This window comes from Falco rusticolus, chromosome 13 (assembly GCF_015220075.1).
Source record: "Falco rusticolus isolate bFalRus1 chromosome 13, bFalRus1.pri, whole genome shotgun sequence".
Taxonomy (NCBI): domain Eukaryota; kingdom Metazoa; phylum Chordata; class Aves; order Falconiformes; family Falconidae; genus Falco; species Falco rusticolus.
In genome coordinates this window covers 21,833,931-21,858,538 of record NC_051199.1, presented here as the reverse complement: position 1 = coordinate 21,858,538, position 24,608 = coordinate 21,833,931, and the positions used below count along the sequence as shown (strand labels likewise).

The window sequence follows — 24,608 nt, the reverse complement described above, 5'->3', positions numbered from 1 at the left end:
AGACCCTCTCTAACCCCCTGCAATTTTTCCAAATACCTTCCAACTTCTGTAACCAATGCAGCAGGCATCCCACAAACAACGGGTGGCTGCCTTCACCGCTAATTTGTGTGTGTGTATCCCAAGAAAGCATTCAATCTGTGTACTAATGGCAATGCTTTCTTTGAGGGGAGGAACGGAAACATTTACTCACACGTTTTGGAACTGCATCAACACATTCAGACTAGGATCTTAAAATTTTTCAAGCTCTTGCTTGACAGTTACTTGATTTTGCAACTGTAACCCTTTTCCAGTGTCTGTTTATTTTGACCACCCTTTATAGCTTTCCTCCCAGAAAGCAAGCCTAAGAGTGGATTAAGTCATCACAACTTATTTTTAAAATGTCTGAACTGTAGAAATATTTATAAAATGTTGACGTCTGGAATCAGGAGCGATTTAAAATACCAGAGCAGCAAATCCCCTAGTACTCAGGACTTCTTTCATCCACAGGAAGAAATACACTGGATTTTAAACAACTTTAGATGTTTAGTTTAGCTGAAATACTTGAAGATGTTAAACATAAAACAAATTCTGAATGCAGTCTAAATGAAACAAAGCAATTTTTCTTAAAGGAAGAGCTATTACCAATGCCTATACTTGAGGCTGTCTAATACTTGCCATACAATTGGCAAAGTTGCAGGAAAAGCAAATTTTCAACAGGCTATTTTATTTCTCACATTTTAACTGTCATTTCTATGTATGCATTATCGTAACAGAATCATTAGTGTCATAACATAAAAAAGCTCCTCTATGCAATTGTAATTTTTTTTCAGTTCATGCAGTAGACAATGCAGAATTTGTGAGAAAAATCTGCTTCATCGATTTGCAGCCCCCACAATTTCCTAGCACGCACACTTAAGATGTAATTTTTTCTCCTCAAAACTGTATATATTTTTTAGAATATAGTCTTTATTTGTTCAAAACATCATTCAATTTCAAGTCACACTGTGCCAAGTATGCAACACTTCCAAAAATCATATCCTGAATTTAAATTCTCAAAGTGTGGACATGCATCACATAGGAGCTTTATTATAGACAGAACTGGGAATCAACTTTAACCATAAAACCATCCTGCGATCAAACAGTTCATTGTTCACTGATGTTTCAAACTTCCTGCATTGAAAATACACGCAGTCTTACTTTATCTCTCCAGCATAGTCTATCTGTGTACAGAATAGAGCTACAGCTGTAGTAACTGCATGGGGAGGCAAAGGTACTCTCACATCACCTGGATATTGAAAAAAAATAAAAATTCATTAAACATTTATAAAATGTTGCAGACTACAAAGTCTATTGGGAAACTGACAGCTGTGCATCACAGTCTACTCTGCTTTAGGAAGCTGCTAAGTACAATCTTATCTGGACCTGGCTTATAACCACACAGCTGATTTTTCATTAATATATTGATAAGAGAAAATATCTGGCAAAATCCAAGAGTTGTTTACAACTAAGACAGCAAAATGCTTGCTATATACATATAACATCAAATGCTGTCTGTTAGTGACCTCACCTCTTTTTAGGACTGCATGAAAAATAATTCCTGGAAATTATCAATCCACTAGATATCCCACACACTTTTTTAAAAATACCCTTTTTTTGGTTTTTTGTTTTAGATTCTGTATCTATCCCTCTTACTATCTCAAACAAAACACCTACTTATTAAATAATTGCATAGTTTCTTTCTAAGAAAAATAAGTAGTCACCTATACAAACATGAAACTGAATTATTTGGTCAGAAAGTGTCTTGAATATTAAGTAATCGGGTATATAAGTGAAAAATACTTAACTTGAATATTAAGTATTTTTAATTACATATTAATCTGAAGTTAAAATTAGGCTTAAGGTATCCAACACTGTACCCGAAAGACTCCAATAGCAATAGCCATGGTTACTCACGGTTACTCAGCTACCTCTGTATAGTTCTACTTAAAATTTTGGGTGGTAAGTGTTACAAGGGAAATGTAAAATTGACCTAAAGACACAAAATGGAGTTCCTCTACAAAGGGCCTTATACAATCAGATTTTTATGCTCCAAAATTAAAAAAGCAAACACTCCTGCAACACAGCCTAGCTCTCTCATTTGCCTAGTATCTCTTTCTTCACACAACACAATTTTGCATAAAACCAGATGGATTCATTACTAAGACTGAATTAAGACTAACTGGCTCACCCCAATGTAATGTAAAGAGGAAGTATTTACACATCAGGCAGAGGAAGAACTGTAAAATGATGTATACCTTTTATTTGTGCAATGCCATAATAAAGCTTAAATGTAAGAAAAAGCATTTTAAACTAAAATTTATTTGCATACCTCTACAGAGCTGCCAGAAGGGATACTCAGTGCCACAACACTGACCGATCCTCCCCTTGCGTTTCATTAGTGTATTAAGTGACAATGACAGGACAGAGAGCTCTTCTTGGATGACACTGAATGAGCAGCCGTGAAATCAACATTTGCCCCCAACACAATTACTAACACATGAAGTGTGTTTACCACATGGCTGATACTGATCAGCAGCCTAACATCCACTGCACTAAGCAGCAGAACACCACAAAACAACTGCTGCCAGCAGATGCCACACTAAAAAAGTCAGTGTGCATGCAACACATTCTAAAGAAGCCTGTAGTTTTAGCCGATAGGGAAGTTTGCAAATAAGGCACTCCCAGATAAATCAGATTTATGAATGCTTCATGTTTAGGAAAAGGAAATTTTGATGAAGAATAAACAAGACTTTGAAGATCATTATTATGCTTTGTACTTTTCTCTCTACTGAAAACTGCATCACTGAAATATACACACATGTTGCAATAGGTTCCTGGAAAACTGGCTTTGGGCATGACAGCTCACACTTGGCTTATCTTGGATGAGTAATTTCAATCAACAAAAAAATCAGCACATATGGGGGATCCCCATTTTTGAAAAAAAAAAAAAAAAAAAAAAAAAAAAGAATTCAACAGGAAGCAAAGAAATAGGGCTTGTAGAAATGTCATCCACCCCTGGAAGGTTTTTCTCTCACGCTCCATGCTTTGAGCTGCATGCTTATCAAGAGCAGCAGCACAGAGGTCTCTTTTAGCCCAGAAACAATCTTTTCTAATACCCTTAACCCCAGTTTGTCCTGCCTAGGTTCTAGAAGTTTGCTGCTCCCCCCCCTTTTTTTTTTAATCCAAAATTAAAAAAATGTGCTGACACACATACACTCCTACTAACATCACAGCAAACTTCAATAGGAAATGTTTTGTTCAAGAAATGCATTTCATTATACCAATGGCTTGCTTTTCTGATTTTTAAATAAATATTCCTAAAATATTTCAAGCTCTGCACAATTTAAAGTGCAGCAAGTAATAGATGTGATCTCTACGCTTTACTCCTTTAAAGGAGGAACTAAATCATGAAAAATAAGCTATTAGCAATTCTTACTCTGATTTGATTTCGCAGCTGCTCTGCCTCCTGCCGTAACTGTTCCAGCTCACTCATCTTCAGTCTCTATTTCTCACGCTCCACTGGTAAAGAAAACCTGCCAATAAGAGAGAAAAAAAGTAAGTTTCAGTACCACTTTCTCTTTTGTTAAAAAACAAAACACCCCCCCTTGAACCTATACATAATTAGTCTGCCTCCAGAAAGGCTTCCAAAGAGATAGTCCTTTTAGCACACTAATAAATTTAGCAAGACCTAAGTTATTCCAGTTCCTGAATTACCATGAAAAGCAGAGTTAGATGAAGCCTGTTTTGAATATAGAAGCAACTGTTAACAGAACCACCCACTGTACTTTAAAAAACTGTTCCTGAATGCATTTGTAGCACCACTCCTCTCACCCAGCCAGAAACCTCGGTCCGTCTTCACCCCCAGGTGGCAACAGAGAGCAAAGACTGCAGCGGCCGCCCGCAGCATTCCCCTTCCGCCGCGGCGGCGCTATGATACAAGCACCTCCGCACATGGCATCCAAGGCAGGTTTTGTTTTAATTAAAGACTGACAATTTTGAATACTAGACTGCAGCTGAAACAGCAGGCCCTCCACATTTTTTTTCCATATTTTCCTTGGGCAAGACAAGACGGTGTTTTCATTTCAAAAGCACCCACACAGTGAGAAGGGACAGTAAAGACCAAACCATCCCTGCAAATATCCTCACGCTGGTACAGCACACGGCAGCCCAAGGTGGTTCTCATCTGAATGAGGATTCAAGGCAACCTCAATAAAGAGATCAATAAACAGTCAGACCGCATGCAACACCACACTTTCAGGTTAGCATTTTTTTTTCCATTCAGATTTTGCATCTGATTTTTTCAGTGTGTTGAACAGCTTCCTCAGATCAATTTTCCTCTTTAACCTCAGTACAGCAGTGCAGCCAAACACCCCTACAGAGACCTCTTAAGTCTATTCACATAGACATAAACTTCAATATCCCTGCAGCAAAAGTAAAATAAGCTAGTAGCTTGCTCACAAACAAGCCAGGCACTTGTTTGTATTTTTTTCATGATAGAAAAAGCACACCAGAATGGTGGGTAGTGGTGGTCCCACTACATGATCCAAGAAGCCCAAAACACTTCTAGTTAATAGAAGAAAAAAGTCAGACTACTACTCACAAAATGAAAACTGAGGGAGGAAGACCTAGACCTCCAGGGAAACCCCTTGATTTGGTCTAGCTACTGGTTCTTTGTAGTTCAGTAGTGATGTGTTCTAAAAGACAGACTTTGGAAAGCTTTTTTCCATCTATAAAACACAGTACTTCATAGATGCAGAGCGAAAAAGTTTTGGTTCAAAGTAACTTATTAATAAGACAACCATCCTTGGACTAACAGCTTACACAAGTGTTTAAGAGCTACGAAACTTCTCACTACTCAATAATCTATTTACTCTTCCTTTCAACCTGAACCTCCATGCTTCCCACAGGTATCACTGCAAAATCTATTTCAGAATGAACTCCAGCACATGCGAACCGGATCATCTCCAAATCCAAACACACCCTAATCAGTAAGAGCACAATGGTGACACAGAAGGCGTAACTATTATTTTCAGTTATACATAAGCAAAGTGTGAAGTTCACACTTTTCCCTTCCTTAAACCTACGCTCTATTCAACTACAAAGACATCATAATATGTGAATACTCTAGGAGACCACTTGATTTACTCTCATCTTCCTATTTCAGAAGCCCAGACCATTGCTTAATGCACAGCAGACATAAAATAGAAGTCATCAACACTAATGCCTGATTTAAAAAAAACCCAAGCATTAAAATTGAGCATTAAAAATATCACTTTAGCATTCACACTAATCACATGCCTTTACAGTCTATCAAGTTTAGTTACAATCTTAATACATTTAATTGGAATACCATACCTCTATGAAATATAGCTCATTTTTGGTTCCAACGTTATCAAATTATCCTTCTCAGCATGTTTTTTCCTTTTTTTGTTCTAGAACCTACACAAAGGTAACACAGCCAAAACAACACACTCAAAGGTCTAAATCAAGCCAGCCGTGATGCCTGCCAATCTGTCAGTAGTCTTGTGTGCTATTTTTAACAGAAGATAAAGATTCCTAACAGAGAAGTTGATGCATCTCTAATTTTCTGAGAAGGGAAGTCAGCTTCTGTCCTGTGATGTGCCACACACTTCACTGCTCTGTAAACACCAACTTCAACACACAAAATAATTGATCATAAAGAATGTGACATTACTATTCAACTGGAAGCACGTACAGCTGGTCACAAGTAGCTGAAGTTAGGGCATTTTTTTATTGATAGGTAAAACTGTGAGCATATTAGAAAATTAGCTGTGGCATTGCACTGGCACTCAAAGACCAGCAATGGCTACCCTGCATCTCAACCATAAAGTCTGTGTTAATGACTTTAATGTCATTCTTATCAGTACTGTTCATCACCAATGCCATTTCTATATCACCCTGTACCAGCAGCTGAACAGCTTTAAATCATGTTACACCTGTGCAAGTTCCTACATGGACAAAATGCAGCTTACGAAGCCTTCTCACCCACCCGCCTGCAGCTTAAAAATCAATTCCTAAATGAATTAAAGGACAATGTTCTTTCATACTTTTTTCAAAGTAGTAATTTACTTTTTTTTGTAGTTGAGAAGTCCTAGCAACATCAGTATGTTCCAAATTTGTGAGGTCGTTAGCATTACTGCTTAGCAGAAACGTATCAGTGGTTCAAAGTCAAGCTATACCTCAATGAATATGATGGCCTCCAAGCCAGCACACATTTTCACAAAAACTAGATTCAGTTTAGAACTGCGTTATTCTAGCTTTAAGCATTAAAGTTCTTTTCCAGTACACAGCTGCTGAACAGCAAACTCTGAGAAATTCTTAAGCTACATATAAACGCTGGGATACTACAGTAAACAAACTAAGTGCACACTTTAACTATAAAATTGAAGTGTATCCAACACGCTCTGTTGTACTGGCTGGCTGCAGCTCCCAATACAACTACTCGTGCGTTTGAATGATCATCCACCATAAAGTATTTAGCAGAACTGTGAGCAAAATGCTTCCACTTGAGATGTTCAAAAATTTTTAAGGGCTATTTTGAGGTGCCCACAGGAAATTACAGAAATTGAGTGGGTAAGGAGGAAGCTCTCATGGATGCCTTTCCAGATTCATGCTAACTCTTCACACAGCATCTCTGAACTCCTGTCAAACTACTGTGTGAACACTTTACTGATGACAAACTCATGACAACAATGGAGATAAGCATGTGCTTGGAATTGCACATGCAGATGCACCTCTGTTTTAATGCTTCTCATGCTACACTGACACGGTTAAAGAGAGGAAAACAGAGGAAGCCACAGTAAAGAGGTAGTTACAGGTACAGACCATTATCCAGGCTAGATTCACTTGCTGTGGTGGTGTTTTTAAATTTATCAGTGAGTTGACCAGTGAAGCAAGCAAGAACACAGAACTGAGATGGCTGGCAACAATGCCAAAGCAGAGGCTGCATCCTATAAACCGGTCCCCAGTGTGGAGAAGCAGGTCGTCACTACACCCTCAAAGTGTACTACTTCCCAGTGCTACCAGTCATCAGATAAGAAACTTGGGTTTTATCAGATTAAATGCTGGGACTACTTTTGCAGGGCTGACAGGGATCACAAAGAACAGAGGTGCTCTCTGCATTGCAATTTTCCCCCTCATACAGCAAATTACTGAGAATCTCAGTGGATTCAACTCCAACCTGTACCAGGTTACAACAGACACAGGCCGGCTCATTCTCCCCTCCAGGAAGATCAGAATACTACAGCCAGGAAGGAGCACTGCTCCACAGCCTGGAAAATTCTTAATTCTAAACATGAAGTTCCCCAGGAGTCCAGCTGTATTCTAGTCAGCCATGCACACAGTAAAGCCATCAGCTCTTGCACTTCTATGGGCAGAGTCAGGATTCCTCCTGCCATCTCAGGAGACCGGGGTTAACATAGTGTCTACCTCCCTGCCTTATTAATATTTTTAATAAACATTTAGTCAGAGAATAAATATCCTGAGTTACCTTAGATGCAGAATACCAGTGGTATCTGCTTTTCAGCATTCACAGGTAGAAACCCTGATGAAGATGCCAGATGCATCTTCAAAGGCAATTCATGATGTGCATGATGTACTTAGATGAATATCATCTGCTACAGCAAAGGGGCCTTGAGGGGATGAGCAACAGGAAGGAGAAGAACTTTTTAATACCATTGGTAGCCCGGGGGTGTACCACCACAGGACACCCAAGCAATTAGGAAACAGGGTCAAGGACACGAGATGCTTCCCATCAGAAGCAACAATACAGGCACTCATTGTGAGCAGTAACTATTGTGTAGCCAAGTGGTGCATCTTTGCCCTCATAAAAGCGATGTAATTTGCAGGCTGAACTGTACCTCAGCGCAATTTTTCCTCAGTGGACTTGTACAAGTGAATTTACTGATACCAAAATAAAGTGCCTCCTGAGGCAAAATAATTAACTAAGTCAGATTCCACAGCATATCTAGTGTCAAGAAAGCCACTGGCAGACTTGAGTGCTCCACAGATAAATTACCCCTTACACTAATCCTGATTCAGTAGCAGTATCACTTGCTAAGGGTTTAATTCTTCATTATATGGGCAGGCAGTGACAAATTACCACAGGTTCTTGTCTCCAAAGTACTTTCCCTGCAACCTGTGCACTCAAACATTGTGGCTGAAAAAACACCCTCTTCCCTGCAAAAATTCACTCCAAACACACTCGAGGACACACTGTAAGAAGATTCACCAAGCCCGGGACCTCTGTGACACCCCGGCCAGTGGCAGGGCAGGACACAGCGCCTACACAAGCTGGGACACAGGGAGTTCATCAGGCAGGGACCTGCTGACCCCACGGCACTGAGCAGAAGGCTGCTGCAGGGGCCGAGCGCCGATGCAGCTCTGGAAAGCCAGGAAATAGGCTGATATTTGCAGATTACTCAAAGCAGAATAGTCAGGCATGTAGCGATAGGAACCTTTAGTTCTGGAAAGCAGAGCTATTTCTGTCTCAGAGAAGATTACAGTTTACAAACTTAAGATGCTAAGTAATTTGGTTTCTTTAAACAAAAAAAAAACCAACAAAAAAGGGCACTGGCAAGTTTAGCTTATTCCCATGTAAAATATAGACAGGAAGGGAAAAAAAAAAAAAAAGAAAAAGAAACTAGAGTATTACCCAAATGTAAATATGTCCCTCCCCACAACAAAGCATTGCTATTTTTGTGCCAAATACAAAGATTAAAGGGACTGCAGAAAGAACAGTCTGTCTGACTGAATTCTTAAGATCTACTGAATAAAGAATTATTTAAGCAGGAATTTCACTTTGTATCAAAAAATCAGTTATTCAGAACTGAAATAAGTGTTTACCTATACTTATCAACCCAGTTTTTCAACTAATGCAGTAAGATCTCACAAGTGATCAACACACAGCAGCAGAAAGTGAGAGGAGGTTTCACATAGCTTTTGTGTGATCATCCCTACTAGTGATCACACAGGTGGCTAAACATAAGGAATGCTAAATGCAGTTCTTTACTAATTATAGGAAAAAGACACCAAAATAAACTCCAGACCTGTTTCAAGGGAGCTGTACTGGTAACTCACACACATTCAGGCTTCAGTCCACAAAACCTTTATATGCTAAAGGCACTTGTGCAAAGTCACCCGCAACTGCTGAGAGCATACGCAGGCTCTGCTGCCTCAACAGCACTGGACGATGGGGTTCTGGCCCTGAAGCTGAGCTCCAGCAGCATACACAGACTAACACTTTATATACTGAGGATGTGCCAAAAAAGATTTTGATAAAACGTTTCCTTATTTAGTGACACTAATCAAGACTTCGGCAGCTTTGTCCTCTCATTTATAGCTCCCCAAAGCCATGAATAGGGAAGAAAACCAGAGAGGTTTTGTTTCTAACAGCCTGAAGTGAATGGATTCAACATATTCAAGAACAGTTCAAAAACACTTTGACACAGCGGACGAAGCCTTACATAAAGCAAAATCTCTGCCTGCACAACAGCCATTTAAAACAATTAATGCTATACTGTAGTTACATACCTTCATATACAAAAAGTATTATAGCTGGAATTTTATGTAATGTATTTACTACGGTAGAGCTGTTTGAGGACATCACACACACTCAGCTCTCTGCTGAGGAAAGCTAAAACATTTAATGCCTTTTTTTACTGTACCTTGGCCCTATGTTGTTTCTCCTCTGCTTCTCAAAGAGACCTTACCAGCTAGTCATTCTCCCAAGAATTCTTTGTTCTGATTTGTAGCATCAGTAAACAAAGACAACAAAGCAAGGAGCTTTTATATTGGTCAACTAATACTTAAATCCAAGCAGAGAGAGGCATAAGTTGAAATAACAGCATATAAGGGCTGTAATTGTGCCATTGTGTACCTTGCTCTTTCTCTCTAACCTCTCAAACCTCTTCAGTGCATCTCCTTCCCTTCTGTATCTTTAATGTGTATTTTTGAGGGCGGTGTTAGTTGCAGAACATCTTAAGGCATTACAGTAAAGCAAGAGAGTAACAGTTAATTTTTAAAATCAGAAAACAAGCTCGGTAATCCTAACGGCACCTCTTCCTTAAGATTTTTACATTTTCATTTTCTAAGGCAGAACTGCTCATCGCTGTGATTTGCGACCCCCCGGTGCAGGTACGGAGAGCTCTCCCACATTGGGGCCGGTCTCCCCAAGAAGAAAACAGGAAGCAGCCTGGGTGTGACCTCGCTGGCTGAGGTCAGCGCTATTGTTGCACTTCTGCACATTTTGGAAATGTTTTAAAGTGATATGTCTCCATTATAGCTTTGGTACAAAAACAGGAAATAATCAACCAACGCCTCTCAAGAGGAAGGGCATTAGCAGAACTTACTTGAAACACCCATTTCTATACCAGATGCCATCCCAATTTTAAGGAACCGAAGAATGCATGTGCTCCAAATTGCATGTAGGGCTGGAAAGGAAAGGTCAGAAAAGTGACCCACAAGCAAACAGCAGATCGGTGGGATATGAAAGCAGCCTTGCCTCTTCGTGTGCCAACGTGCCCCATGCAGTTACATCACGATACCACCCCACCCACCCTGTGGCAGAAGCAGTTTCAAGCCAACAATATTGCTCCTTCCTTCCTCTGCCAGAACACCTTGCACCCCTAGACATCATATAGAAATACATGCCATTTTATACACAAACAGCTGCTTAGCTTGTGATGTTAACAGAACTTTGAAATAAGGCCCAACACATAAAAATGTTTGTCTTTACCGCAATAACCACTTGGGAGTTATTAACACAGGTAATTTGAGTCAGACAAATATAAATACATGTTCGCCTTCAGACTTCAGCATCGTATCAACTTTTAGTGTTTTTCACTAACAGAGGAGAGCAGAGGAAGCGGCAGACGGAGCGCGCCTTGCAGCAGCGCTGCTGGGTGAGAAGTCGGTGCCGATCCACCAGTGCTGCCGACACCGCGCATGCACAGCTTGCGGACATGCGAGCACACCCGCCCGGCAATCGCTCTGAACAGATCACAACACGTCTCTGCGTTTGATGACTGCTTCGATTATGATTTCCACGGAAGACAAACAGACCAGCAAATACAGACCTTGTTAACAGCAGTCACAAAATAGACAAGGGAAATCACAGTTTAGATATTAGAATGAAATAATGCTTACCAAGCTTACTAGTAAAAGTATTACTTTAGACTTCACCTCTTCTTTACACTCTAAGTTGACAGTTCACTAGACCAGCATCTTAAGCTCAGAGATACGAGAGTTTATTTCTAAAACCCAACTTAAAGTCTAAGCCAAAGCACCTTCATAAAACACATGCAGAAAGCCCCTACTCTTCTTTGCCCACACACACTCAATTCCAGAAAAAACCCAAGAAATTCAGTGTTAAGCACAAGGCTGAAAAAAGCACAGGAAGGAAGGAATTTTTAAAAGTCATGAATATTTCACAGTCCAAAAGAGTGATTTTTCCCAAAAATAACATTCTGGCATCCTATATTCGTTATGCTCATTTTCAGGTCAAAGTGTTTTGGTACATAAGCACAGATTTATTTTTATCACACTCCCTGAAAACAGAACTTGATGTGAAATTCAAATTATGTTGTCTTTAGTGACTATAATAAGGATTCTCCAGTGAAAACTTGGTTCATTGACCACAGGACACTCCATCACTGAACAAATTATTACTGGTTTTGCAATTCAAAATGTAAAAGAGGCGGCAAGAAAGATCTTCATGAAGCAAAAAGATATAACCCTAAGTAACGAGACAGAGAGAGATGGTTCCAGTTCGATTTCTTCCTTGGGGACAGACAGGTGGACGGACGCACGCACGCACACACTGGGTGAGCTGATGCACTACTTTCTTTGCCCCTTCAAATACCCAGCCATACCCAGAAGCTATTCTAACAAGTTTTGCTATTACGAGCATACTTTAGAGTGACAATTCAAAGTAATCTTGAAAGACCACTTACATTTAAATCCATCTCTTAATAGTTTAATTTTGGATTTTTTCTTTAAGGGGCTAGTACGTTGCTATTTACTGACGTAGCATAGCACCCCCACACCTGGTAGGGTCAAGCAGCGTTATACATATAAAATCTGGTCTGGCACCTACAGGCACAAAAGATTACTTAAGCAGCCTCTTGTTTCTGCAAGCATGCAGACTGCACAGTATTCATAAAAGACACTAAGTATACAGCAAATGTTATGTTTAAAGTCAGCGGAGGAGACAGGCATTAAAAGAAACTAATACTGTCTACAGGAAAAGTGCCTCAGTTCAACTAAGATGACTATTCACTTGGCTGAAATAATTTCTGGCTGACAGTTTTTGAAAGTGGAGCATTCTTACGCACTTCAGGAGCAGAAAGCCCAGCAGTACCAGTTACACATATACATTGCATCTTTTCAAATGTATCACCAGCTTGAGGGGAAAAAAAAATGCTTTTGATCTATACATACTCTTCAGCACCCTTCCCTCCTCCTCACCATTCAGCACCACACACATACTCCCTTGGTACCAAAGTTACAGGGAGGCATTATGCAGTTCACATAATTATGCAGCTGTAACATTTAGCACACAGCTGTACTCTTTCATAAGAAAACAAGGGAATATAAATATTTGCTTTTTTATACTGATGATCCAAAGATCAGATAAAACTATTGCCCTCAGGTCTGATTTTAATTTTGCTTTTGGTTCACAAGATATTTCTGGTCAATTATTTGTCATTCTAAGATACAAAAATTAAGTCCTCTTCCAGACTAGTGTCCATCTAACTTTTTCTAATATTTTTTGAGATGTATATTATCACAGGCTTTTAAAAATAAAAACAAAATATCAAAACCCTCATTTTACAGAGAGCCACTGAATGATTAGAAATTCCATACTGAAAAGCGAAAACTCTTAAGTACTGTTTTTCACCCCTACTAATGCAAGTATGGGATTAAGACTACATAGGCTGTGTAACATCTTCAGGTACCACTTGTGGTAAGATTGATATATCTGATCCATACTCTTTTGAATTGCTTGTGATGTTTCTCCTGCAGCATTGCCTGTTTTCAAACAGTCATTTGGCAAAAAAGAAACCACACTGAGTATTTAAGGAAGATGTTACGTTAAAGCACTATGTATCACTGTGCTTCTATCTTCACACTCACAGGGTTCTCAACATAAAGACTGTCTTTATAGTAGGAGCATTTTTAACATACTGATTATATCTAGCAAAATACTTTCAGGCAAGATAAAAACATTTCTTATAAAAAACCCTATCTAGATAAAGCTGGCTTTATTTAAAAGGAAGTTGTAAATTAAATTTGTGATTCATTATTTTTCACGCCTTTACAATGCATTAAAAACCAAATATATTTGTAGAGTTCATAGCCTAGCCCCACCCATGCCAAAAAGATATGCAGGTCACATATACAGAGTATAGTGGCCAAAAGTCAGAAATTATAAAAATGACCCTAGATTAAGTTTCCAACAGAAGAGGATGAAAGAGAAACAAAATGCTGAAGGAAAGAAGTACAATATGCCCACTAGCAGCAGACTTCCCTGAAGTGTCTTTTTTTTTTTTAATTATTTATTAATAGCAGAATTCCCCTGTGGAGACAAAGCCTAAGGTTATAGGCAAGAATTTATTTGCCAGACACCGTGGCCACAAGAGAGCCCATGGCTCCACAACCAGCTTTGCTGAAGGTTATCTTTCCAATCCACAGAAACTTCAGTTCTTGCAAATACTTCCTACATCTCTCAAAGTAAGCTGGGTCAACAGCAGCCTAGCTAAGTATGTCATTTCTGCTTCTAGCCTTCACCAAAGAGCAGACATTGCTCTCATGAAGAGCAGCCATTGCTCTCACGAGTCTTAGTTTTAACATTTGTGATGTACAAACTACCATTTTGGAGTTCTTCTTAGCAATTGCAACTGAAGGATTAGTAAAAATCGTTAAATATTCTAATAACTCCTGCTTCCAGAAGCTAAGTGCAAAGCAAAACGGTATCTGACTCAATGAAAAGGCAAACATTAGCCATACGAATGAAACTGTCAGGCAATTTAACTGTTTGCTCAGGATGTTGGTCTTTCAGCTGTCATCTTGTCAAAGTTACCAGGAAGGTCTACGATTCAGGGCCAAAAGGTTTCTGTACAGACTGAGAACAGAAAATTGCTCAAGCTTCCGAGGCAACACAAGGAAAAGTTAATTTTCTTCATTTCATCCCTTTCAAAAGTGCATGTTTGGCTTTTGATGCCCACCTATTTGCATTTGTCATAAACTATAACAGGTGAGAGGAAAAAAATAAAACTCCTTAATGATTTACTGTGTCCAGCCACCTGACCTTCCCAAGTAGCTGCTTTTTCCTAAGGGCTGGGGAACAGAAACACTGTGCTAACATTGTTACAAATCACATTTATAGCACTTTTACTTTGGACTTGTACTACACTTTTATCCTGCCATACAAAAAAAATATAAAAATCCAGCTCCCTTGTTTGGGTTGCTTTAAGATAAAAGAGGTGTTTCCCCCTTTCTGTTGTGTATCTTAAAGATTAAGGTTGTGTCTGTAGCCCCCAAAACAGTAGTTTTACTCCTTGGCCACCTCGTTCTCCACACACAGGATTTTTTTTTAGATACCTTGTATCCAAACTGCTAGAAAGAGCAACCACAATGGAGAAGTTTCTTGCCCTGCAGGTGTCAGTAAGATTAAAAAGAGGCATTTTAAATCCTATAAAACACTGCAACACCTCCCTGTGGAACACTGCTTTTCTCCCCTAAAAGATTGTCAGGGACACCCAACATCCCTGCTCTGTCCTTCCTACTGATCCACTGGAAAGAAAATGGTACTAACACCATTTTTAGTTTCTTGAATTCCGGGGCATCTGAACTTCATGTCTTCTTGGAAACTTTGCTGTGCCATTTTTTGAACTCTTCCTATTGTACCTATGTTGAAAATGCTACAAAACTTCATCAGTTCTTCTCCTTCCTTTCCTTCCCATCACTAACGTGCACATGTGCAGGAAAGGACTTCAGTTTGCATTCTCACATCTCAACACAAGATAAACACATTTGTTTAAGCCTATTTATAATTTTAGTGGGGGGAAAGGTTTTAAAGAAGAAGTCTACCCAAAACCTAACATACCAGACTGATTAATTTTTCAGTATTACATTGCACTGTCAAAATTAAGTCAAATCACCGAAACTGATCAAAGTCAATAGATACACACTGAGGCTCTAAATTTACAGCATGTTAAATCAGATTTTGACAAGCATAGCATCCATATATGCAATGTGAATATTTATTTCAGCTCAACAACAACTAAGCTCCATTTAAATCAAGAATCTGAAGGAAAGAAAACAACTTCCTTTTCCAAACTAGGGATAAAATTCTTCTACATGAACAAGCTCTTAAAGCAATCAGTCATGACAGAAAGGGTCACCAAAAAAATACTCTGATCAAATATTTCTTTTAATCAGATCAATTTCAAATACCACGTTTAAACAACGGATCGTGAATAAGCATCTTGAATTTTAATGCAAGACTCTAAATGTGTACAAATATTACATAAATTGCATTTTAATATATAGATAGAAAATTACAAGTGCAACTTACATTATAATTACTACAGTAAAATAAATATATATATATAGGGCAGCAAAAAAAATAATACAAACATTAACCCAACAAGAATCAAATCATCAAGTTATCTTGAAACTGCCTGGGTGCTCTTTGCTAGACTAGATGCTGACCACTTGGAACTAGTAACTGCATTATGAAAACAAACCAAACAGTCCCACAGTTTCCCACCGCCAACTGCAAGTAGGTTATTTGTTCTTGTCGAAGATGCCAAGCCAGTCATCATTGAGAGCAGCTCCAGGATCTTCAATCTCATTTAAGAAACACATTAAATCCTGGGATTGATTTGATCGTTTTATTTTGTACCCCTCCCCCCCATTTGAAAATTAAAATCTTGTAATTTTAATCTTAACATTACTCAGCTCTTTTAATGTTTCAAAACAGTGGGATTCACAATGACTCAACCACTTGGCTTATGCTGAGAATCCATATGATTAATATTTGTCTGTAACATAAGAAGGAGGGGAAAACTACAGCTTCTGCAAATTGGCAAACCTATTTTGCCTCTAAACAGCCAATTTTATGTAATAGGTGGAACTTGAAAACGCCTTTTGCTCTACATTACAGTCAGGCACTTCTATCTCTCCCCTTCTTCCCAGCTTTCAGAAGTCCTTTCAGAAGGGAAGAGACTGCAAGAGTTATAGTAACTGAATCAGAATTTGTTTTACTGTATGTCAGCATTTCACATACTTTTGGAAGCTGAGACATCTTAACGGAAATGAAACTGTCTTCACTGAATAGTGTAACTATTTGCTAGTCAATATCCATCTATATTTGTTTTAATACTGTTTTTTATAAACCTTCAGCTCAGTTCTCATTATGGCATTTCCTCACATGAACTACAGCAATTCATAATAATCAGAACATCAAGCATCACTGACGGCATCCAAGCTGACATCCATTCAAAACATTAAGAAGTTCATCTCTTGCTCTTTTGTTTCAGGCTCTCTGCAAAGATGGACTGTTTCATTGTTCACTCGCTGCTGAATACATTAACACAATCCTAAACAGTACAGATTTTTTTAAATTAAAGCTGTACCTTTATATAGCACTGTCTCATGTCATCTAGAAAGCTTTATGAAGGTCTCTGCCCTAGCATCAGATATCAAACCACAACCTCAAGAGAACAGCACACGTTCATGTTTTTCGTGATCATTCGCTTTAGTCCTGTTTAGCATCTTTCACATAAATTCTATTACAAAACACCAGGTTGCAAAACAGAGAGGTTTCATACAAGAACAAAATAATAAACAACTAAATTTAATTACACACTTCAGAAGATGAAATAAGTGACAGTTCTGCATCCAACCAGAAAAAGAGAAAAATTTTGGTGGAACTTAAAAAATATTTTCTTGATTAGCAATACTATGCATACTTTCTAAACAGCAAGTTCCAGGCACTTGGGAACTGCATTATTCTGAGCACTGATATTCCCAGACAGTGTTAAGCACAAAACACAATCACTGCATTATCACTGTCCCCAAGTATTTACATTCCATGAGCAAGCACTGCACATCAACTCAAGAGATTTTTAATTTCTTACTAGTTCGGTGAGACTTTTTAAAGTGGTTCCTGAGATTAAAAAAAATAGATCATATGACCCTGTCGTCTTCAGTGACACAACAGTCTTTATTTATGACTCTGGCAGAGAAGACAGTAACTGAGGAAGATTTACAATGCACTGCATATTGTGGGGTTTTTTTTATTATTTCTTATTTCACCTTCAAAATCTTACATTCACAAATTTTGTGGCATTTTTAAAAGCTGCATAATGGTCTAGGAGAGAACTGCATTCAAAAATATCTTTGCAAGATTTTCAAGTCCCAGGTTTTTGTTTAGAAACTGTTCGGAAAATTAAAATACTTGGACAAATTAAAGACTAGGTGTATTAGGACTCAACTAAGCAACATGAAGATATAGTTGAAACTTTCATTATTCAACATAAATGTAACAGAACATTGTTGGCTGTGAATATCATCTATTTCAGACTTAAACGAGCTGAGCAGTCTATCAAGACCAACTTTTCAAGCACTCGGGAAAGGGCTAAACAAAAGAGAGCACCAGCGATTTGCTGTGCCACTTCAACGATACAGAATACAGGAAAAGACACCCCTGTAACCTGAAACTCAAATTTTTCATGATTAACAGATGAAAGATATTATTATTTGTAATTATTATTATAGCCTTGGTTTGCAACATATTAAATCTGTATAACTCACCTACACTACCCACTGTAAAAACTGCTAATTTTAAAGAAATAATACATAATTCAATATTGCCTATATTTTGCCATATTAAACACACAGTGAGACATAGCCATCTATTTATGATCTCCCTCTTCTACCTAGCCCCCTTCCTCCAAGATAAAATCAGTCTGTTCTTTGGAAGCACAATTTAACTTCACCACAGCTATCATGCTTAAGAATCACAAACAAACATTGCAAAAACCCACTGACTATTTTCCACCCCATTAAAAGACTTCAGGATTGACAGGGTTTGTCATGTGGTTTGTTCCATTTTAATTTGTTGATATAGTTATTATTCCTGTCAACAATTACTTCAGACTTTCCCCAACTTCAACCAGTAATTAACCTACTGTATCTGTCACTTAATTATCAGATTAGTGACCATCTTTTACATCACTTCCAGTATTTCTAGTAGAAGTTGGAGAGCAGCTTTCGGTTTTCCGCTGCACACTCAAATGACTTTGCAGGCGCATATCCCCTGGTATTCCCACTACTCTGCACAAGAACGACCAAAAATCTCTGGATCCTCTATTTATACTTAGGGGAGTGTATGACATTCTGGAAAGCACATCAAATGCTCTTGCGGTTAACTCCGCAGGTGAAGCACAGCAACCCCTACAAACCAGAATGAGCCTGTGCTGACAACTGCGAAAGAGGAAAAGCACCCAGCTATCACCAGGGAAGCCCTTCTCACCCAGCAGTTGCTCTGATCTCTCAGTTCCGATTCTCAGTACAGAACAGACAGAACATTTTTCAAAGCAGAAACCAAACTAGAACACAGAACTCCACTGAATACATAAACCCCACCAGACTCAGAAAATTACAGCTTTAATCTCTCCCAGTGCTTTTCTGGTGGGTTTTAGAGGTTGGTTACCTGTATCCTCTCTCCAGACCATTCTGTCATTCTTTTCCCTTCCTTTCCTAATCCTCTCTACCTAGCAGAGAGCAACTACTATTTTGTTGTTTCAGAAACTGATTATATCAAATTAAGCTCTAAGCCATTGTTTTCCTCAACCTTTGAGACTTACCATGCTCCTAGTTCATAACTGAAAAACAGCCTAGAAAATCATGTATTTTCCAAGCTACAATAATCAGTCTACTAAAAGACAACCTGTCTATTCCCAAACAGTACAACTTAACAGGAGGTAACTGATCGGAGGCTTAGTGTGCTTTAGCTCAGATAACCTTACAGCATAAACAGGACTTGTCTGCCAGACATAAGCAATTTAGATGCTTTTCACAATTTCCAACAGAGACTAAACAAAAAATTAAAGCTGATAACCTCAGCAATAAGTGCAAATAAAATAAAACATATTTTGCAGGGGAAAAAAAGATCTGGATGTAAAAACCAGCAATACCTACGAACTACAAAACAAACAGCATCTAATGACTTTGCACTTTTCCTAAAGACGGGAGTACCTTGAGATTCACTCTTGTCACAACAAGCACGCAAGACGCGCCAGCCACAGCCCCTTGCCACCAGACAAATTTATTGGAACCCGAACAAGTTCTAGGCAGGTACAGAAATAAAAGGGAGAAGAGCTTCCCTACAAACTCCAGGAACCTGGAAACTGCCTGTTGCTGCCCGCCGTAGGGCCTCTCCCATGCGAACCACTGGGCTAGCTGCCCGCCGGGGTGGCTCCGCGCCCCCCGCGCTGCCGAGCCCGTTGCTGGCCCCGCCGGCTCCGGCCCCGCCGCCCGCCGCACCGGGGAGGTCCCCGCCGGGGGAGAAGGGCACGGCGGCCCCAGGGCGACCTCGCCGCGACCCGCACCCACAGCCGCTCCCGCAGCAGCGGGGCTGGCGGCACGGCGGGCTCAGCGCCGCCGGCTCCCGCTCCTCGCCCCCCTGCCTGGGGAAGCGCCGGCGGGACGCGCCTCTCCCGCCCTTCCGCTCCCCGGCACCACCTCCGGGGAGCCCTCCCGGGGCCCCGGCGCCGCGGGGGCCTAGCCCTGCCCGGCAACACCCTTCCCCGTGGAGGCCGGGCGCAGCGCGGGACGGGACGGAACGGAGCCGTCCACCTCCACCGGGCCCGGCCGCTCCCGGCGGACTCCGGCGCCCAGCGACCCCAAGCCGGGACCGCGCCCCTCACCCGCCCGCCGCCTCAGGGCGGCATCCCGACGGGCTCCCTCCGCCCGCAGCCGGCGGGAAGCGCAGCCCCGGCGGCGGGGCTTTACCTGCTGGGGGCACCGCAGCGGCGCTACCCGTCGGGCTGGGGCCGCTGCTAGCGGCGACGCCCGCGGCCGCCTCAGCGTTCACCCCCGCTGCGGCTGGGCTCTCCCCGCCGAGCACCGCCCCCTCCCCTCGGCGCTGCGGCGCGGTGGTGCCGCCCACGCTCCCCCCCGGCCGCGGGATGGGGCCGCCCGCGAGGGGCGGGGCGGGGGCCGGCGGGCGCGGCGCTCCCGGGCGGCCCTGCCGGGCTCTGCGGGGGCGCGGCGGCGAGCAGCAGCGGACGCGGGGGGGCGGCGGACGGGACACGCCGGGGCTCCCCGCCGGCACGGGCCCGCCCCCCCCCCCCGTACAAGGGGAGCTCCACGGCCGCCCGGGGCCGGGCCCGCGCCGAGGGGTGGTAGGGCCGAGCCCGCCCCCAGGCTACACGGCCCGAGCAGCGCCGCTCCAAGCGGGAAGCGCGCTAGAATCTTCCGCCTGGCCCCGAGCGGCCGCCGCCCGCCCGTAGCCCCCTCCCCTCCGCCCCGCGTGCGACCGGGCGCGGCGCGGGGGCGGCCGGCGCTGCCGCCGGACCAGGAAGTGAGGCCCGCCGCCCGCCGCAGCCCGGCCGTGCCGCCGCGCCCCGCCCGGCACAGGCTCTCCCATGCCGGGGCAGGGAGGGGGCGCCGCCGGCCGCCCCGCGGGACCGGCCGCCGCCCTCCGGCGGCCCCGCCGAGCCCCGGGGGACGGGCGCTGCCGCCCGTCGGCCAGGCCTCGGCCCCTTCCCCCTCCGCCGGCGGGGGCCCGGCTATGCGCACATCGTCCGCCCCGCCGTGGCCCGGGCGGGAAATACCTGCCGGCTGGCGGCCGCCGGGTAACGGTCTGTGCGGGTGTCACCGAGCCGCCGCCTCCATGGCGCTCGGTCGCGGCGGGAGGAGCTCCTCCCCCTCCCGCATGGACCCAGCCAACGTGACGGGCCGTTGCCATGGCTGCGCAGCGCTGACGTCAGAGCGCTTAAAGAGACAGCGCCCCGGAGGTGCCGGCGCCGAGGCCTGCGCGGAGCGGCGGGGCGAGGCCGGGCTCCCCCGGCCGCGCGCTGGGTGCGGGAGAGCCGCAGCGCCCGCCGAAGCCTCCTGTGAGGGCCCCAGGCGGCAGCGGGCACCGGGGGAAGAAGCCGTCCCCGCCGAGCAGCCGCATCGCCGGGTGCCGCAGGGCCCGGTAGCAGCGGCAGCCCGACCAGTTCCCTGCGGGCCGGCGGTGCCCGCCGTCCCCTGGCAGCGCGCCCGGCGGGACTGCGGGGCGGGGCGGGGCGCAGGGCAGAGGCCGGGCTAGCGGAGCGCAAGGCGCCCGTGGTGAGGCGGGTGGGCGCCCGCTCCCAGGGCGGCTGCCGGCGCTCAGGCGCCCACCGGGGCGGTAGCGCAGCTCCTTCACCTGTAGCTAAGGGGAGCGCACGTTTTCCATGGAGCCTGTAACCCCCGAGCACCGGCCCCCGGGAATCGATGGCCACGACGGCTCTGCTGGGTGGCTGGGGAGGCGCGGGGGGGCCTGGCCTGGCCGGGGCTGCAGGGACCCTGCGGAGCTGGGGAGCTGCCCATGGGTGCTGGGAAAGGGCACCGGGTGAGGCCCCGAACGCCACAGTTTCAGCCACCTCCTCTGTGGACCTGATCAATGAAACCCATATCTGGCCTCAGCACCCAGCGGCCTGCGGCATTGCCCTTTGATGAGTTGCAAGGAGTAACGCTGAGCTCTGCAGAGCAGTAGCAAGGTAGAAGTGAGGCGTTCCTCACAAAGCTGTGATCCTTCATCCCTTAATGGCACACCCATCCTTACACCAGCATATGGAAAGCAGGAAGGCCATCAGCAACTGACTGCCAAGGGTGTGTCGGACGTGGTGCCCATCTGCCTGCCCTTCCATGTCCGATGCTTAAATTACAATCAAAAGCCAAACTACAACCATGGCCAACGTGGGAATACATGGAGTAGGTAATTTGTGGGGTGCTGTAGCCACACCTCTTCTGAGTCTTGCCTGCTCCACTGACCTTGATGCCACAGGGATGTCTCCGTAGTCATCATTGCCTCAGCACGGTCAAAATAAGGCAGCCCTGGTCAGGACTCCAACACTAAAGATGGGACATTTGCATCATCTATCTTCTCAGCATGGATCTGCCACACCATCAGCACCACAAAGTCTCAAAACTTCTGTAAAATGTTTTATATAAGTATCATAACTACTGTGGGTAAAGCAATCTTTGAGCTACTAGGGTATTACTGATAAATGGCTCAGTGTTAATGGTAGTACACACTGGAACATACAGTATGTACTGTAATGAAACAGCTCATTGCTTACTTTAGATCAGTTTTAGAAAACATTTATGCACTTCCCTTAACTGACTCAAACCTATTATTTTAATAGCTTTGTCCTGGTTGCAAAGTCTATGTTGTGCTTCCCTGCACTGCAGTATATCTGTCCTCCATTTATCCAAAGCACAGATGTCATTCAGCGGTATGTTTACTTTGCATTTAACGAGTGATCACATATCAAAAATCAACACAGAATGGATTTGATTTTGTGGTACCATACTTAAAGGGGAAAAAAAAACTTTCTTGGAGTCACTACATCACTGTATAAGTTGCTCAATTTTTTATCAAAGGGAGGAAGTGGCACAATGATAGTTCTCCTTTAAACTACACTTGTTCCCTTACATTTTTCTTAATTCAATCTTCAGAACTCTGAGTAGTGATTACTGACAAGATATGGTCCCAGAATGAGCACATAATTTCTCATATTCTGTTTCAAAACAGCTCTGGAACATAACAGGCAGTAAGTAAAGCCCTGGAAAAGTTCAGATGGTATTTAGGTAGTTACATATTATGAAATTATCAGTCTTTGTCCTTCCAGTGGAGCAAATTAAAACATTTTATAAAAAATTATATAATTTATCCTCATGACTCATTTGGGAGACAGGGAAGTTTCTTCAGTTGCAGACTGGGAAAATGAAGTGCCCAGGACACAGTTCTCAGGAGGGGAACTCATCTTGCAGGAGTGGCGTTGCTGCAGCTGTGGTGGTCCAAGGCTAACAGCAAAGCAAAGTTTGCAAGGAGAAGAATCTTTTCTAAGACCAACTGATACAAATAAACTGCCTCTCTTTATAAAACTTCTATCACCCATTGTGTACTCTGTGTTGTTATTTATTATACGAAGAAGTTATGAATTCCTAATGAAACAGAAATCCCCAGTCCTGCTACTGGCAATATTTTACAGCCAGTTTTTAGCCAGTTCTGCTTCTGACCACTGGTTTCATATGCCAAACCCTACTCTGCAAAATCAGAGCTACCCCTGATGGAGCTATTCTTATGCTAGTTCAGCAATATGCTTTAGATTATTTTAGAATTTATATAAGGAATCAATTTGTTCTGCAGCGAAAGAGAAATGTTGAGATACAGTGCCAGATGAGGTTTTAAAATCAATATCTAGATCAGTTTCTCTAACATGTTCTCTTTGAATTATGAGTTACTACAGCCAACACAGCAACTTCAGTTTCTGATAGATTAAATGCTACTGGAGGCCCCCAGTGCTTGGATTCCTGCCCGTTGAGTCTGAAACATCTCCAAAGGGAAGGTAGAGGAAGTGAACCTGTTTGGAAATTATGCTGATTCAGCTGTAACTGAAAACCTCAGCCAAGATAGCTCCAGCAGCACCCTAAACCTCCTTTTGATGGAAATTTTGTGAAACACTGCATGTCAGAACAGTGAATGGCTACTAGGAAGCAATAAGACATTTTCTAAAAAACTCCCCAGTCTTGGCAGGGCCTGAGACCAAAAGGCATAAAGATGGACAGGCACACGTATAATCTAAATGGCTAAAAATACCACTCAAGTCTACATGTGTCTTTTCTTGGTTCCAGAGAAACGCAGAGGTCATTGCCTGCCTGGTACTTTCTGCACCAAAAGCCCCCACATTTCATGAGGCCATTATCTAATTTCTTCCCAAAACACTTCAAGATATACATGAAATAATCATGTTTGTTCAGAAGACAAAGCAAAAAAACCAGAACTCAGACAGCTAAGAGACAAAGATCCAGAGAGAATCCCCTCCGCTGGTGTGACTGAATTACACCACTCCTCTGACTGACTTTTGTTTTCCTAAAGTAAAAATAAGTTGCTCATTCAGACTTCAGAATTAATTTACCGATGTAGCAATCTACTTTCTTGACACCTCTATAATAATAACGCTGGTTTCTTTTCATCATTGGTTTTTTTCATTGGTTAAATCAGACCTCTCCTGCAGTATGTACACTTGCCTTTTGCTTTGTCCTCATTCTTTGTTTATGTCTGACAGCACTTCTGTGGCTGCAATCCAGGCAGCTATTCAGGTGAGATATGCTAATCTATGTCTTTCTACTCTTTCATTTCCATCTTTCTCTTCAGATCTAGGAATTAAAGAGGTGATTAACCCCTTACTAATAACTGAGCAATCTGACATCATTCTTCATTCAAGCCTTACGAAGAGCCAGAGACTTAAAAGTTCACTTAATTTCCTGACATATTTTAATTACTCTGTTAAGCAGGATTACAC

General features: G+C 42.7%; 1 protein-coding gene across 6 annotated transcripts in view; it reads right to left on the bottom strand.

The window, feature by feature from the left end:
* GNB4 (G protein subunit beta 4) overlaps positions 1 to 24,608 on the bottom strand; it is a 78,112-nt gene that overhangs the window by 12,143 nt on the left and 41,361 nt on the right. For 2 of the 6 annotated variants that reach the window (XM_037407514.1, XM_037407516.1), the window contains one exon: positions 3,455 to 3,551. In XM_037407514.1, coding sequence (XP_037263411.1) covers positions 3,455 to 3,511 — 57 coding nt within the window. In that variant the 5' untranslated portion in view covers positions 3,512 to 3,551. Of the gene's footprint in view, positions 1 to 3,454; positions 3,557 to 9,086; positions 9,178 to 20,061; positions 20,178 to 20,885; positions 20,980 to 24,608 lie in introns of those variants that run through there. The other 4 variants (XM_037407513.1, XM_037407515.1, XM_037407517.1 and 1 more) reach the window with 4 other exon arrangements.